This window comes from Moschus berezovskii, chromosome X, assembly GCF_049115385.1.
Source record: "Moschus berezovskii isolate FMDL1 chromosome X, NW_MosBer_1.0, whole genome shotgun sequence".
Classification (NCBI taxonomy): domain Eukaryota; kingdom Metazoa; phylum Chordata; class Mammalia; order Artiodactyla; family Moschidae; genus Moschus; species Moschus berezovskii.
Genome location: NC_142488.1, coordinates 111,038,225 through 111,050,657, shown reverse-complemented (window position 1 = coordinate 111,050,657; position 12,433 = coordinate 111,038,225). Strand labels below are relative to the sequence as shown.

Below are 12,433 nucleotides of genomic sequence, written 5' to 3'. Positions count from 1 at the left end.
TCTGCATTTGTTTAATCTATCTTCATATGGCAACCCCCTCCACCCTCCCCCATCCCCTTGATTATAGAGTGGCCCTTCTCTGGATCATCTCCAGCTCCATTATGTCATTCTGGAAGCACTAAGACCAAACCTGCACAAATGTGCGTGTGTGTGTGTGTGTGTGTGTGTGTGTGTTCTCAGCTCTGAACCTCTTACTCTGCCCCCTCCCCAATTATAAATCCTAGAACAGGATGCTAGCCCAAGACCCTCTCTCCAAAGTACAGAGAAGGCCACTCGGCCCCAGGCTGTAGCCTCCCCCTCTTTCTCTACGCAGTCCCGGCCCCAAGGGGCTAAAACGGCTCCCAGTCTGGCTTGGGAGGATGGGAGGTGGATAACTAGGATGGGGGGGCGAGGGGGAGGGAGGAGAGGGGTCTTGCGCAAGCGCACGTCGCCGCTCGGCCCGCCAATGCTGCTGCTGCCAGGAGCAGAGGGAGGCAGGAGCGGGGCGGGGGGGGGGGGAGAGGGGAAGGGAGGGGGAGGAGGCGCTCGGGCTGCAGCTTGCAACCGAGGCAGTCTCTTCTCAGCTCTCCGGAGGGACGGGGAGCGGCAGCCGCGGAGTAGGATGCTCTGCGGGGCGCCCTGAGCCAGGGGCGCCTGAAGCAGCTTCGCAGGCCGGGGCCACAGGGCAGCTCTCACCATGCATCAGTCCCTGACTCAGCAGCGGTCCAGCGACATGTCCCTGCCGGATTCCATGGGTGAGTCTAGCCGCCCTGCCTCGGGGCGGCGGCGGCCAGGAGTGAGTACGCGGCCCCCTGGCCCGCGAGCGCCCGGGCCGCCCCGGGGAGCCAGGGGGCGGGAAGCGGGGCGAGGGAGGGGGGTCCGCGCGCCCCAGCATCGGGGGCGCGGACCCGAGCCCCAGGGGAGCGGCCCGGCGGGGGCGGGGGCGCCGCGCGGAGCTGCGAGCGCCCCGCTTGCGTCGGAGTGTCCCTTACCGGAGTGCGGGTGTGCGCGTGTTTGTGTGCGTGTGCCGACAGACTTGCAGCCGGCGGTAAATCTCAGCTGTCTGGGGGATCAAAACACTTCCCTGCAACCTGCGCCTTCGCTTTCCATTCGACGCTCCCTCTTTGCAAAGTCCCCGTCACTTCTAAGAGCTCACCACTAAAGATAATTCGAAGAAACAGGGTCCTCGCCCCCTCCCAACTCAGTCGAAGCTGCCCTGAAATTCAGAGCTGCAGTGGGGGGAAGCCAGACTTGCACCTCGCTGATGGGGGGGTTTGCGCAACCCTGGGGGATGGGCGGCAGGAGAGGGGTAAGAAGAAACGGGGCGGGGGGCTGGCAGGAGGGGAATTCCTTAAGAATCTCTCATGACAGCCCAGCTCGGCTGTCGGCAGCGGCAGGATCAACATTCCTTGAATTTGATTCCTATTTTGTTCCTAGTGCACGGAGTGTGCGTTGATTGTAAAAAAAAAAACGGGGGTGGGGGAGAACGAGTGAAAGCGCAAGAAAGAGCGAGCGCGAGCCCGCGTATCTTCTGAAGTCGCGCTTTTCCTCTCCGGGGGGAAGGGAGGGGGAGGGGGGATCCACTAGCCTGATTTTGTTCGACACCTTTCCCCATGAAAAGTGGGGGACAGCCGCCTCCAGGCATCAACTTGGCTGCTCCTCGAAGCCGCTTTTAGGTAGTTACAAACAAACAAAAACCCCCGTCCCCCCTCAGCTGTTAGGCACCTTCCCAAGCCCTATGATTTCACTGGGCGGAGAAATTAATTTGGAGCCCAGGAGAGCGGGAGGGGATCGTCAAGCCACGATTCCACCTAATCTTCACATTCGCCTCGGATACAGTTGAACCACATCGAATCCCCGCTTTCCAACATACTTTACATTCTGCAAAATCCCTCTGTCCCGAATTCTTGCCATCCAGCCTGCTCAGGTCTTCTCCAAAGAATTTGCGGGAACATGGAGGGGAGGGGGCAGGGAGAGGGCTGAACTCCCTACGTAAGCTGCCTGCAAAAGACTCCGTCTCAACAAAATTCGTTCACCTGAGGGGCCCCGTGAAACTTATCTCTTGGATAGTGGAAAGATCCGTATTTTTAATGGTTTTGCCTATTCAGTACAATAATTTGCTTTTTAAAAAAATTATTTTTAAGGGTGTAGTTATTTGCAACGTGGTACAAATAAGGCCAAGGACTCGGATCCGAATCCAGAACACAACAGTACCAGACTTGCCCCACTCCCCAGGTCTCTCTACCCCCGCCTCACGCGCGCGCGTGTGCTCGCGCATCCCCCCCGACACACACACACAAGCGCACACGCACACAGAATGCACTCCTCACCTTGGCCAGCTGTGGCGCCAACGCAGCCCTGGCTCCTCGACGCCGGGCTGGTGCGCGGGCGAGGGCTGGATGGCAGAGTGCGAGGTTCCGGCTGCGCGCATTCCCGCAGGAGCCCCAACCACCTGCACAGCCGGCCGCGCCTGCCAGCCCCTCTGCCAGTGCGGGAGTGGGCAGGTTAGGAACCCCGGGCTAGAGCGTTGCTCTTAGGCACCTTGTTGGGGAACGGGGATGAAGAGAGTTCTTTCTTGGGCTCCCAGGGGCCCTCAGCCAATCAGGCGTTTCCCGAAAGATCTGCGCAACAAGAAGATGAGTGGGCTTCGCCCAGTCCAGACTCGACACTGCGGGAAAAAGAATCACAGATCCCATATGGACGTGCGAGCCAGCTCCACGCAGCCCGCTTCGTAAAGTGCGCAGACCCAAGGCAGAGCAAATTCCCGAGTCGAGTGGTAACCCTGGGTTTCCAGAGTTTGGACAGGGGAGTCTCCCCGGAGTTCCCTGGCGTAGGTCCCGCGCAGCCCAGGCCTGAATCAGCGTCTGCGCTACTTCGGAGCTGCTCCCACTTACCTCAGCCCTGGCAACGCCACCTTCCCTTGCATGGGGGAGGGGAAGTGGAGGTGGGTGGGTTAGTGTTTCAGCCTCCAAAGGCAGCATTTCTGAGGGAATTCCCTCTACACGCAGGACACAACCTCAGCCAAAACAATAAAATAGAAAACACACAGACACACGCTGCACCAAGGTGCCTGCACTCTACGCTTGCCGGCTGCCTGGGAATGAGCTATGAGTCCGCGACCTGGGCGGAGCAGGCGCTTGGACGGTAATTTGACTCCGGCGCCCCTTCATCCCCCTCGCAGCAACCCCCATCTCCCTTTTGGCAACACCGCCCCCAGGCGCTAAAGCACCTCTACTACAGCGGGGCTCTCCTTCCCTTGCAAATAACACATTTGTAATTCACCGGTGGACTTGGAGGTCTCAGATCAAAGTATTGCCCGAAGCGGGGATTTCAGCACCTTTAAGGAAAAGTTTGGGAGATTGGCAGAGCCTTGAGGCTGTTGCGTGGGCAGCCACCTGTTTCCACGGATGCTCAAGGCTGGACTTCCTGAGACCCACCCTGTATGGTCCAGCTGACCCAGGTAAGCAAATCTTAGTGGGTTCAAAGGTCAGCGCGAAGAATTAGCCAGTCAACAACAACCTAGTGCACGGGACAGAATTATGGGCCTCAGTCCTTGCAGCACTCTGATAGAGACTGCATCCCCTGTCATTCAAGGTGGGAATCGAGAACATGAACAAGGTTTAAAAAAAAAAAAAGTGAGCAGATACCATCCATCCTACCTTCTGACAACCCACACCTTGGTTCCTGTCAGATATATAATCCTGGGACTGGTGGATATCTTATGGGTTGTGGACCAGACACACAATTACAGCATAACTGTAGCAGTTATAATGAATAGACTTCCTGAGTGAGGTAGCTAGGAACTCAGGGACATGAAATAAATGAGTGATTAGAGGAGAGCAAGCTTGATCAAGGAGAACTTCTTGGAGGAGGTGAATTTTGAGCAGGTCTGAGAGGAAGGGAGGGACCCGGATTCAATGACCGCAGTGCAGGTGGGGGCTCTGACCAGGGAGGGGACTGGGAGGAGGGAGAAGCTGGCTGTATCTTGAAGGGTGAAGATGGCAAATAATTGGGCCCTTCTCAAAAGCAGAGCATCTTGGTCATCATGAATCTGGGGTGGAGGTGGGGCACTGCAGAGGGAGGGCTGCAGTGGTTCTGCAGGGAGGCTGCTGGGGGCGGAGGGGGGCAGGCAATGCCAGTGACAGGATTCAGACTCCCACTGCTGGTGGTTGCAGGGGTGGTTGTTGTTTAAACAGAAAGATACTGGGCACCACATAGACAGGCTACTGGGAGCCAATGGAATTGTCCCACTGGTTGGGCAGAAGGCTTTTTGTGCTGGGGAGCCCTCAGATGCACCATATTTTTTAAAAAAATCAATTCTATGAGTGTCCCCCATGTTTATTCATACAATCCCCCTCTACAGCCTTCTTGATTAGAAAGGAAGCAATTCTGAGATGTGGCCTCTTGTTTATTCAACAAGTATTGACTGCTCACTAGGTATCAGACACTGGTAGGCGCTGTTTTTACATACCTGTGGCTGTATTGAAGTACCTCACGGTGTTTGAAGGTTGGTTGTTGTTGTTTTTTTTTTTTTTTGATACACTGATTTAAAATCAGAATAAGATGTCCCTGTGTATATGGGAACATCTAAGGCCGGCCCCACATTGTACCCTAAGAAGAACAGAACTCTGCTTCTCCGTTCTTCAATAAAACAACAGCCAGGAAAATGTCCCAAGCAGACACAAAGAGCTGCTTTTGGGAGCCTGGACCACACCATCAGAGAACAGGCGTGTCTTGCTTGAGGTGGATGTGACTTTTCAGTCAAAGTGCCTCTAAAGATAAATGGAAGGGTGATTCTTCACTTTTCAAAAGGATTCACCTTGGGGTTCCTTAAAATGGTCAGCTCCCTAAGTTCAGCCAGAGATAATTTCATTCTACACAATTTTAGTCCTCATAGTATAAAACAAGGGGTGACTTGGGGGAGGGTGTGAGGGGCCAGAGGATAGATATTCAACCTAGTGATGAAAGAGTTTTCTTAGGAATTTGATCCAAAGCTAACCCTATCTGGGGGCCAGGCCCCTGTGGAGCTCCAGGATCTCTGCCTGGGTTTCTCAACTGACTGGATTTTCAATTCAGGTTCTAAAGCAGTAGAAAAAAACACAGATTTTCAAATGACACCATGTGGTTTGCTGAGTCACTTTTCTGACCTGGCTCCTGTGCTTTTAGGAGTTAGAGTGGTATTTGCTAAGGAGACCCAAGAGCTGTGAATAAAATCAAAAGCCAGTTGGCCAGGAAGGAGCCAGGCGAGTGATACAGCCCCAAATTTAGAAAGACCAGGACCGTATACACACACTCCCCCACTCTAGACTCTAAGGTGCAGTGTTTTCCCTGTGAGGTGTTGAGACACTTTCATGTGTCACAGAGATACCTTTGTTATGTCCAGCTGTTTCCCTACTCTCTGGCTAGCCTGGGGTTTGGGAGGGCTCAGATGGTGTAGAAATGCAGACAGGGATGGGAGGCCATGTTGGTAAGTTTATGTTGTGTGCCTGCACACTCAGTCGTGTCTGACTCTTTGGGACCCCACCAGGTTCCTCTGTCCATGGAATTTTCCAGGTAAGAATACTGGAGTGGGTTGCCATTTCCTTCTCCAGGGGATCTTCCTGACCCAGGGATCGAACCAGAGTCTCTTGTGTCCCCTGCACTGGCAGGCGAATTCTTTACCAGTAGAGTCTATGTGAGAGCCCCTCTGTGGAGCCAACTAGCAGATTCCCTGAGAAGCTGTCATCAAATGGATGTGAGGACCCTGGTTTAGAGACTCATTTAAGGTCCCTGCAATCCAGAGGAAGGGTAACACCTTCAGATAAACAGGAGAAATCAATCCTGTTCCCCCACCCGCAGTCCAAGCCTCGCCACTCAGCTCCTCTGATTACCAGCAGTCAGCTCCCCATTTGCAGCCCAAAGAGTCCTCTCACACGAAGGGCCGTAATAACACAGGTGTCTCCAGCTCTCCTGAGGCTTTCCGCTGGAGGCGGGACTCAGCACACCCCCCAGAGGAGCCCTTTCCCAACTCACTTTACCTCTCCTCCCCGGGTGCGACAGGACGCTTTAGTCCGTGAGTGCCTCTAAACACTCAGGCCACTGCTACATTTTGATGTAAAATGGTCTTAGAATAGGCCCATCTTAGAAATGACCCTGATGAGTCAGTCCCTCACTTTCGAGGCTGACGTCAAGGGAGAGACCGCCAGCCCCTCCCACCTGCCTCGGAGCCCGAGGCAGGGGCCGCACGAGGGGAGAGGCGATGGGTGGCGGCCTCACCCAGGGCGGCTCTTCTTCCTAGGGGAGGGGGCGTCTGCCGGGGGCTGCAGGGCCAGCCACTGCCCGTTCCTCTCAGCCCCGCCGGGCCTCCTGGGTCTCCCTGGCTTTCTCCCCGCTCCTTCATCCCCTCTCCCCTCCCTCCCGCCCAGTGGTGCAGTCTGAGCTTCAATGGCAGCCGCCTCCCCAGGCGCAGCGAGGCCTCCCAGAATGACGGGTCCTAGAAACAGCCCCAAGCGGCCTCCTCAGGCCCATGAATGACAGCCAAGCCACCTGGGTGGGCGACCCAGTCATAACACTCCTCTCTAGAGAACTGGACTCTCAGAACTAGTCCCCGGTTGCTTATTTTTATGAGAACTCCTAGCTGGTACCTCATCCCTCCTATTTCCTGTTGAAAACCCCTCCGAACGAGGAGTGTTGAACAATGCTCTATTCCTTTAAAAAAATTAAATTGAAAAGCGAGTCTACATACCATTTTTCTATCTGACTTCATAAGCCTGTTTTCGAAAAAAAAAAAAATATTGGTTTGCGCTATCATGTCTGATAAGCACTGAGTAGGAGAACGGGTCTCTCATCATTCGTATTTATGTCACCCTCACATAAGCCTAAACAATGTAAGCTATAATCCTCCCCGTCTACGGATCTTTGGGGACTAAGATTTACTTTACTTTTACAAAGTAAAAGTAAACATTTACTTTATTACACACATTTGTTTCGTGGCAAATCTTGCCAACACACCATTTTAAAGTTTATCCATGAGGTGGCAAATGTCAGAAATAAATGAAAAAAAAAAAAAATCCCAGTACCTGGCTTGGTTCTGGTATTTACACTGAAAATGAAATTTCGTATCTCCAGCTTATGAGAAAACCCTGCTTAGTTGCATATTGGCTTTAAAATATTGTCATTTAATATCTTCACAGTAGGCTTTTCATTTATCATACACTTTGTAATTTGGCTTAAAAAAACACTAAGTGGGTATGACACATCTTTTATCAGATGCCAAAAGCACAAACGTGTTCAGTTTTGTTTTTGTGTATCTGGTACAGTTCCTTCTGATGTTTATTTTAAAACCAGAAATGTATATATTTTACTGTAAACATAACCCCTGACGACTGCATCTAAAGCTCCATCTTTTCTCCGTCATCCCACTCCCCAGAGATCACCCCAGTTACCAGTTGGAGTAGGGAAGGAACACCTTCCTAGTGACTTTTTTCTTTAAGTCCATCCCTTCTGTGGCCGAAATGGGCAATTTCAGCTTCTCTATGTGCTTTCAGGAGCCTTCAATCGGAGGAAACGAAACTCCATCTATGTCACCGTGACTTTGCTCATTGTGTCCGTATTAATTCTCACGGTGGGCCTCGCTGCAACCACCAGGACCCAGAATGTGACTGTTGGAGGTTATTACCCGGGAGTTATCGTAAGTATCAGAGGCATAGGTAGGTCTCAGCAGCTTGCTAGCTAGAGACGTTTGGTTCTACTCTGATGGCTTTCAATTCTGTTTTGAGTTGCTGTGTTTGCTCAGTTTTCCTCCTTTATATATCTCTGTGTTCATATAGAGAGACAACTTTGGCCTATTTAGAAGAGCACTGTACTAAGAAGAACCCTAGCTCCATGCCTAACTAGCAGTGTGATCCCGAGCAAGTCCCCTCACTTTTTGGACATCAGTTTTCTCATCTAGGAGATGTTAGTAGTTAGCAGTGTTAACCTTAGGCTGAGGTTCTTTCCTTTCTGGGCATCTAGTTTCCTATGCATAACAGAGGTCACCCGACCTGACTTGAGCTCTGAAGACCCTTGCAGCTTGATCATCTTATGACCCACAGCACACTGATCTCCAAAGTCATCCTGCCGTCCTATCAGGAAAAATATGTGGAATATCCATTCCTAAAATATGTATATGTGTTCACTTACAAATTATATACATGTTCATAAACCTATTAAAATGGAAATTCAAAAATTAGATAAAAGTGAATGCACTTTTAATTTTTAATATCTTCATACTAATGAAAATTTCAAGGAATGATACACACTTCGTATGAAGTCTCATTAATGTTAGTGGCTATAAATCCTTATTTCAGGTAACCTACTAGATAATTTTGAATATGTGGGACTTGCTTCTCAGATATGATTGTCATTGGCATCATTGAGTTTTGACTGTACTCTCACAGGGTGGCAAAGAGCTTATCCTGAGAGTTGCTGTCACTTTCTCACGTTGTTACTTTATTAGGGTCATCTTCTTTGTAGTTTATCAACGGGAGACTTTGCTCACCCCTTGTCCGTTTTGTTGCGACTAGTTAAGACTAGATAAGACTCTCCGGGCACACATAATCTGCCCCACCCCAACCCCCTGCTGCTTTCAAACTGCTCTCCTCCCAAAGGATAGCTGCCTTGTCACCTGACATACACACCAAGGGAGGGCGCCAGTGACAGTCCGTGTGTTGAATAATTATAATGCGCAATTTCCTATTCTTTCAGATAAGCAAAAAATAGGAAACAAGTTCAAATAATTTCTTTCCCTACTTGAGTGGATTGTTTTACCCATCCCCAGGCTGCATGCAGTCCACTCTGGAACGTGCTGAACTCTGCATACAAAACCTCATTTGTATCATCACATCATATATGAAATGAAATATATACCATTTTGTCAATTATACCTCAGTTGAATTGAGGAAAAAGAAACAAAAACTTCATTTGTATCTACCCATGCTACTGCTGACCCCCAAAACTTAATTGAATACCAATTAAATGATTTCTCAATTGTAACTGCTAGAGGGCGGGAAGGAAGTTAGTTAGGATGGGATTTTGTTGTTTTTTTTACATTTTAGGTTATCAGAGAGGACAGACGACGAATTTGTTGTTTTTTTTGTCTCTCTTCTTTTTTACTCTTTTTTTTTTTTTTTGGAGTGGTGGGGGTTGGAGAAAGAAGCAAAGGAAGGGAAAGGGATTAGAGATGGATGCCTTTGACAAGCCAGCACTGTGAGTGACCAAGCCTGACGCCTGTTGCCTAGGTCACCGATTCCACAGTCAGCCTGCTCAATAGCCCTGGACTCTGGCACCCAGCTGCTGAAGGCCGCCCACCCCACTGGGGGAGTTCCTTCTTGGGCCCACAGGGCTCCCCTCAGCCAAGGGCAGGTGTCCCACAAACAGCATTTGGTGCCCTCTGCTAAGCATGTGACGTGAGAACTCACCCGGTCCACTTCCTGTGGTGAGGCAAGAAAACCAGTCGTCAGCAGAATTGGGTTTTATTTTTAAACACATGAAGGAGGGGGGAATGGAGGGAGGCGGGGTAAGATTGCATTTTGGTGGCTTGGGAAAGCAATTTATAGGGTCTGTGTGACTTTGTGGGCTTCAGGTAACTGCATTTAGTAAGAGATTTCTGACTGCTGAGCACATGCTCAAGCCAAGATTCAGACTCTCCCCGGGTGAGGGGAAGGTATTTTCCATGTCATTTAAGAGTAGCAGCTGCTATTCATGAACGGTGGCTCTGAACCTTCTCTGTAGAATATCTGCCTGTGGGTGGCTGGGTTGGAATACATTAACAAAGGAAGGAGGGCTCGTGATTGTTGTTATTGGAGTACCTGATGTTCAGCTAGCACTGGAAGTTGAAGCAGTGGGAGAGTATGTGTGTGTGTGTGTGTCTCACTGAGAGCTGACATGGAAATGTTAATCAGAGAGCTGGTCTTATGGTTTAACATTAAAATTTTTGCTTTTATAGTTCCTGTAGATTGTTTCCTTAAAATAGGTTTTAATTATAGAAAGTGAACGGAGGAAGATTGCAGGTTGAACAGCTAAAAAATCCATTTGAGGTGATAGGTCAGATCACGTTATAACAGATACAATAATGACTCATACCTCTGAAAAAATAAATGCCTGAGAATCTAGATTTATTCTGGATCTGGGTGCTTTCACTAATTGAATAGTTTGGTTATTAGAGAGTGATTGTCTAAGCCAGTGGTTTCCCTACCTTGGCGTATATTTTAATAAACACCTGGGGGAAGTCTTAATTCAGGTGGATCGGCAGCCACTTGGAGAACTAAAACACAGTAAATAAACTATGCTTAGCAATAAAACCAGAATGAGCCAAATGTGGCATCTTTAGATTCCGCACTATCAAGTTGACCAGTCTGGATATAAATAACTATTGTATAGATTTTGGGGGGAAAATGTCAGGTTATTTGGAACTCTGCTATTTTAGGACTCTGGTTAAATGCGTATGTGAGAATGTAAAATTTTAAAACAGACCAATTAGGGAGCAGTTATTAGATTAAATCATGACTTACCATACACGTCATTTAAAAATATTGAGATCTCAGGCATTGAAAAATCTAATCATGTTTATTAAACTCTAAGTCACGTGACACTTTTCTGCGGCATCTTTATTTTATCAAATGAGATGCCCTTGTTGTTAACTACTGTACCTGAACCAGAATGTGGTGTCATCATCTTAAGACATGTGTGCAACAGACATCTTTAAAGATATGCTCATCTCTACAGGCTGAACTGTATCATTTTAAAAAAATTAAAGTCAACCCAGAAAGACAAACTGGCTTAGGATTTTTATTGTCCTCAAATATTCAAGACATAGTCCATTCTAGAAGAGTTTCAGTGAACTTTCTACCCAGGAGGACTAAAACAAAAATAATGAAATAAAATAAAACAAGAGCCTTGGTTGTATGAAGCTGGAAAAGACTAGAGAGAAAGCCCACTCCTTCTCTATAGCTCTAGCCTTAGATCCAGGAGAACGAGGCCTCCAAATGTGTTTCCCAGGCAACCCGCAAGATGGAGTTGGCCACCTGATCAGTGCTAAAAGTCTTTCATGCCAACGTCTTCTGCCCTACCTGTTGTACTGCTAGGGCCCACATCCACCTGGGTTTTCTTTCAGGAAAGAAACCAGGAATTTCTGTCCTCTTTCCCAGGCAGGGGAAGGGGAGGCTCAGTTAACTGAAAATTATATCAGAGTTCCTATGGGGGAGTAGGAGGCGGAGACAACAGGGATCATTCAAAACCATCAATAGCCCAGAAACCTTCTCTAAGGCCAGTGTGGCTTCAGCTTCACATGTGAATACTCTTGAAATCCAACAAAATTTTGACTAACTGGAATGCTCAGGAAATATAAGGAGCTATGAACAGTGGGATTTTGTGGTTTTGTAGTCACCACAATAAACAGTGGTTTATTGTGAAAGAGGCAGAAATTTTTTCTACCTCTTGTTTGAAACTGTTTCTAAAATATAAGATCATTCTAAGATAAAGTTCCTTGCTTAGTAAGTATGTTTCAAAGATGAGTCTTGAGTCTCGATTTGCTTGATAAGACTAACCCTCCACTAGCTTCCTGTTGCCTCCTTAGCATTGTCATTGAAAGCTCTCTGAAGATGCCCTCAGCCTGGTCTCCCACACCTTTCTTTTGCCAAAATTGTCCATTCACAGTCCCCTGAACATTACTTGGGCTGGGACATCCTCCCAGTGCTCTCTCTGTTTATCCAAGTGTTCTTTTCTATCCCATCTTAAAGACAACTGGGACATTTCTCAACTACTGGGATCCACAGTTGTGTCTACCATCTTTGAATTCCCTACCTTAGATTCTTTCTACTCATAATTGTTGGAAAATAGTCACATTCTGTTTTGTGGGATGTTGGGCTATATTCTCATTTAACTTTGTTTATACACATCAACAATCCCTTATCTAAACCCTTGGGCCGGCTGTGTTTGCAAATTTAATTTTTTAAATATATATTTTAGAAAGATAATACAGTGCATTTATCATATATTGGGTTGGATGAAAAGTTCATTTGGGTTTTCCATAAGCTTCAGAAAAACGTGAATGAACTTTTTGACCAACCCAATATTATCTAACATTCCAGCAGAGTCTTGAGATATACCCAGTAATCTAGCATCTTCATCTTTCTACAGTAAACTGTGAATTTTTACACTAAGTAGATAAACATTATAAAATAACCTCACAGCAGTTTGAGGTCAGGTTTGCCACCAAGTTAGTTACAAAAAAGCCTTTTGGTTTTAAGAGCTTTGTTGATTTCAGGATTACAGAATGGGATTGTAGACCTAGTACCTAATTGTAGTTCCTTGAGGCTATCTCATTGGTCTTGGTATTGTATCCCACCTCATTTCTTGGCCTCCAAATCACAGGTCTAGCACTGAGCTTGCCAGAGTAGCTGTCCAATGAAAACTTATCAAATGATTAATCCTTTTG

At 48.1% G+C, this 12,433-nt stretch overlaps 1 protein-coding gene across 2 annotated transcripts in view; it reads left to right on the top strand.

The window, feature by feature from the left end:
• The first annotated feature begins 529 nt into the window (after nucleotides 1-529).
• Nucleotides 530-12,433, top strand: part of TMEM255A (transmembrane protein 255A) — a 47,565-nt gene continuing 35,661 nt past the window's right edge. Inside the window, exons 1-2 of one of the 2 annotated variants that reach the window (XM_088833529.1) lie at nucleotides 530-734; nucleotides 7,506-7,648. In XM_088833529.1, coding sequence (XP_088689655.1) covers nucleotides 677-734; nucleotides 7,506-7,648 — 201 coding nt within the window. In that variant the 5' untranslated portion in view covers nucleotides 530-676. The remainder of the gene's footprint in view (nucleotides 735-7,505; nucleotides 7,649-12,433) is intronic. The other variant, XM_055393366.2, reaches the window with a different exon arrangement.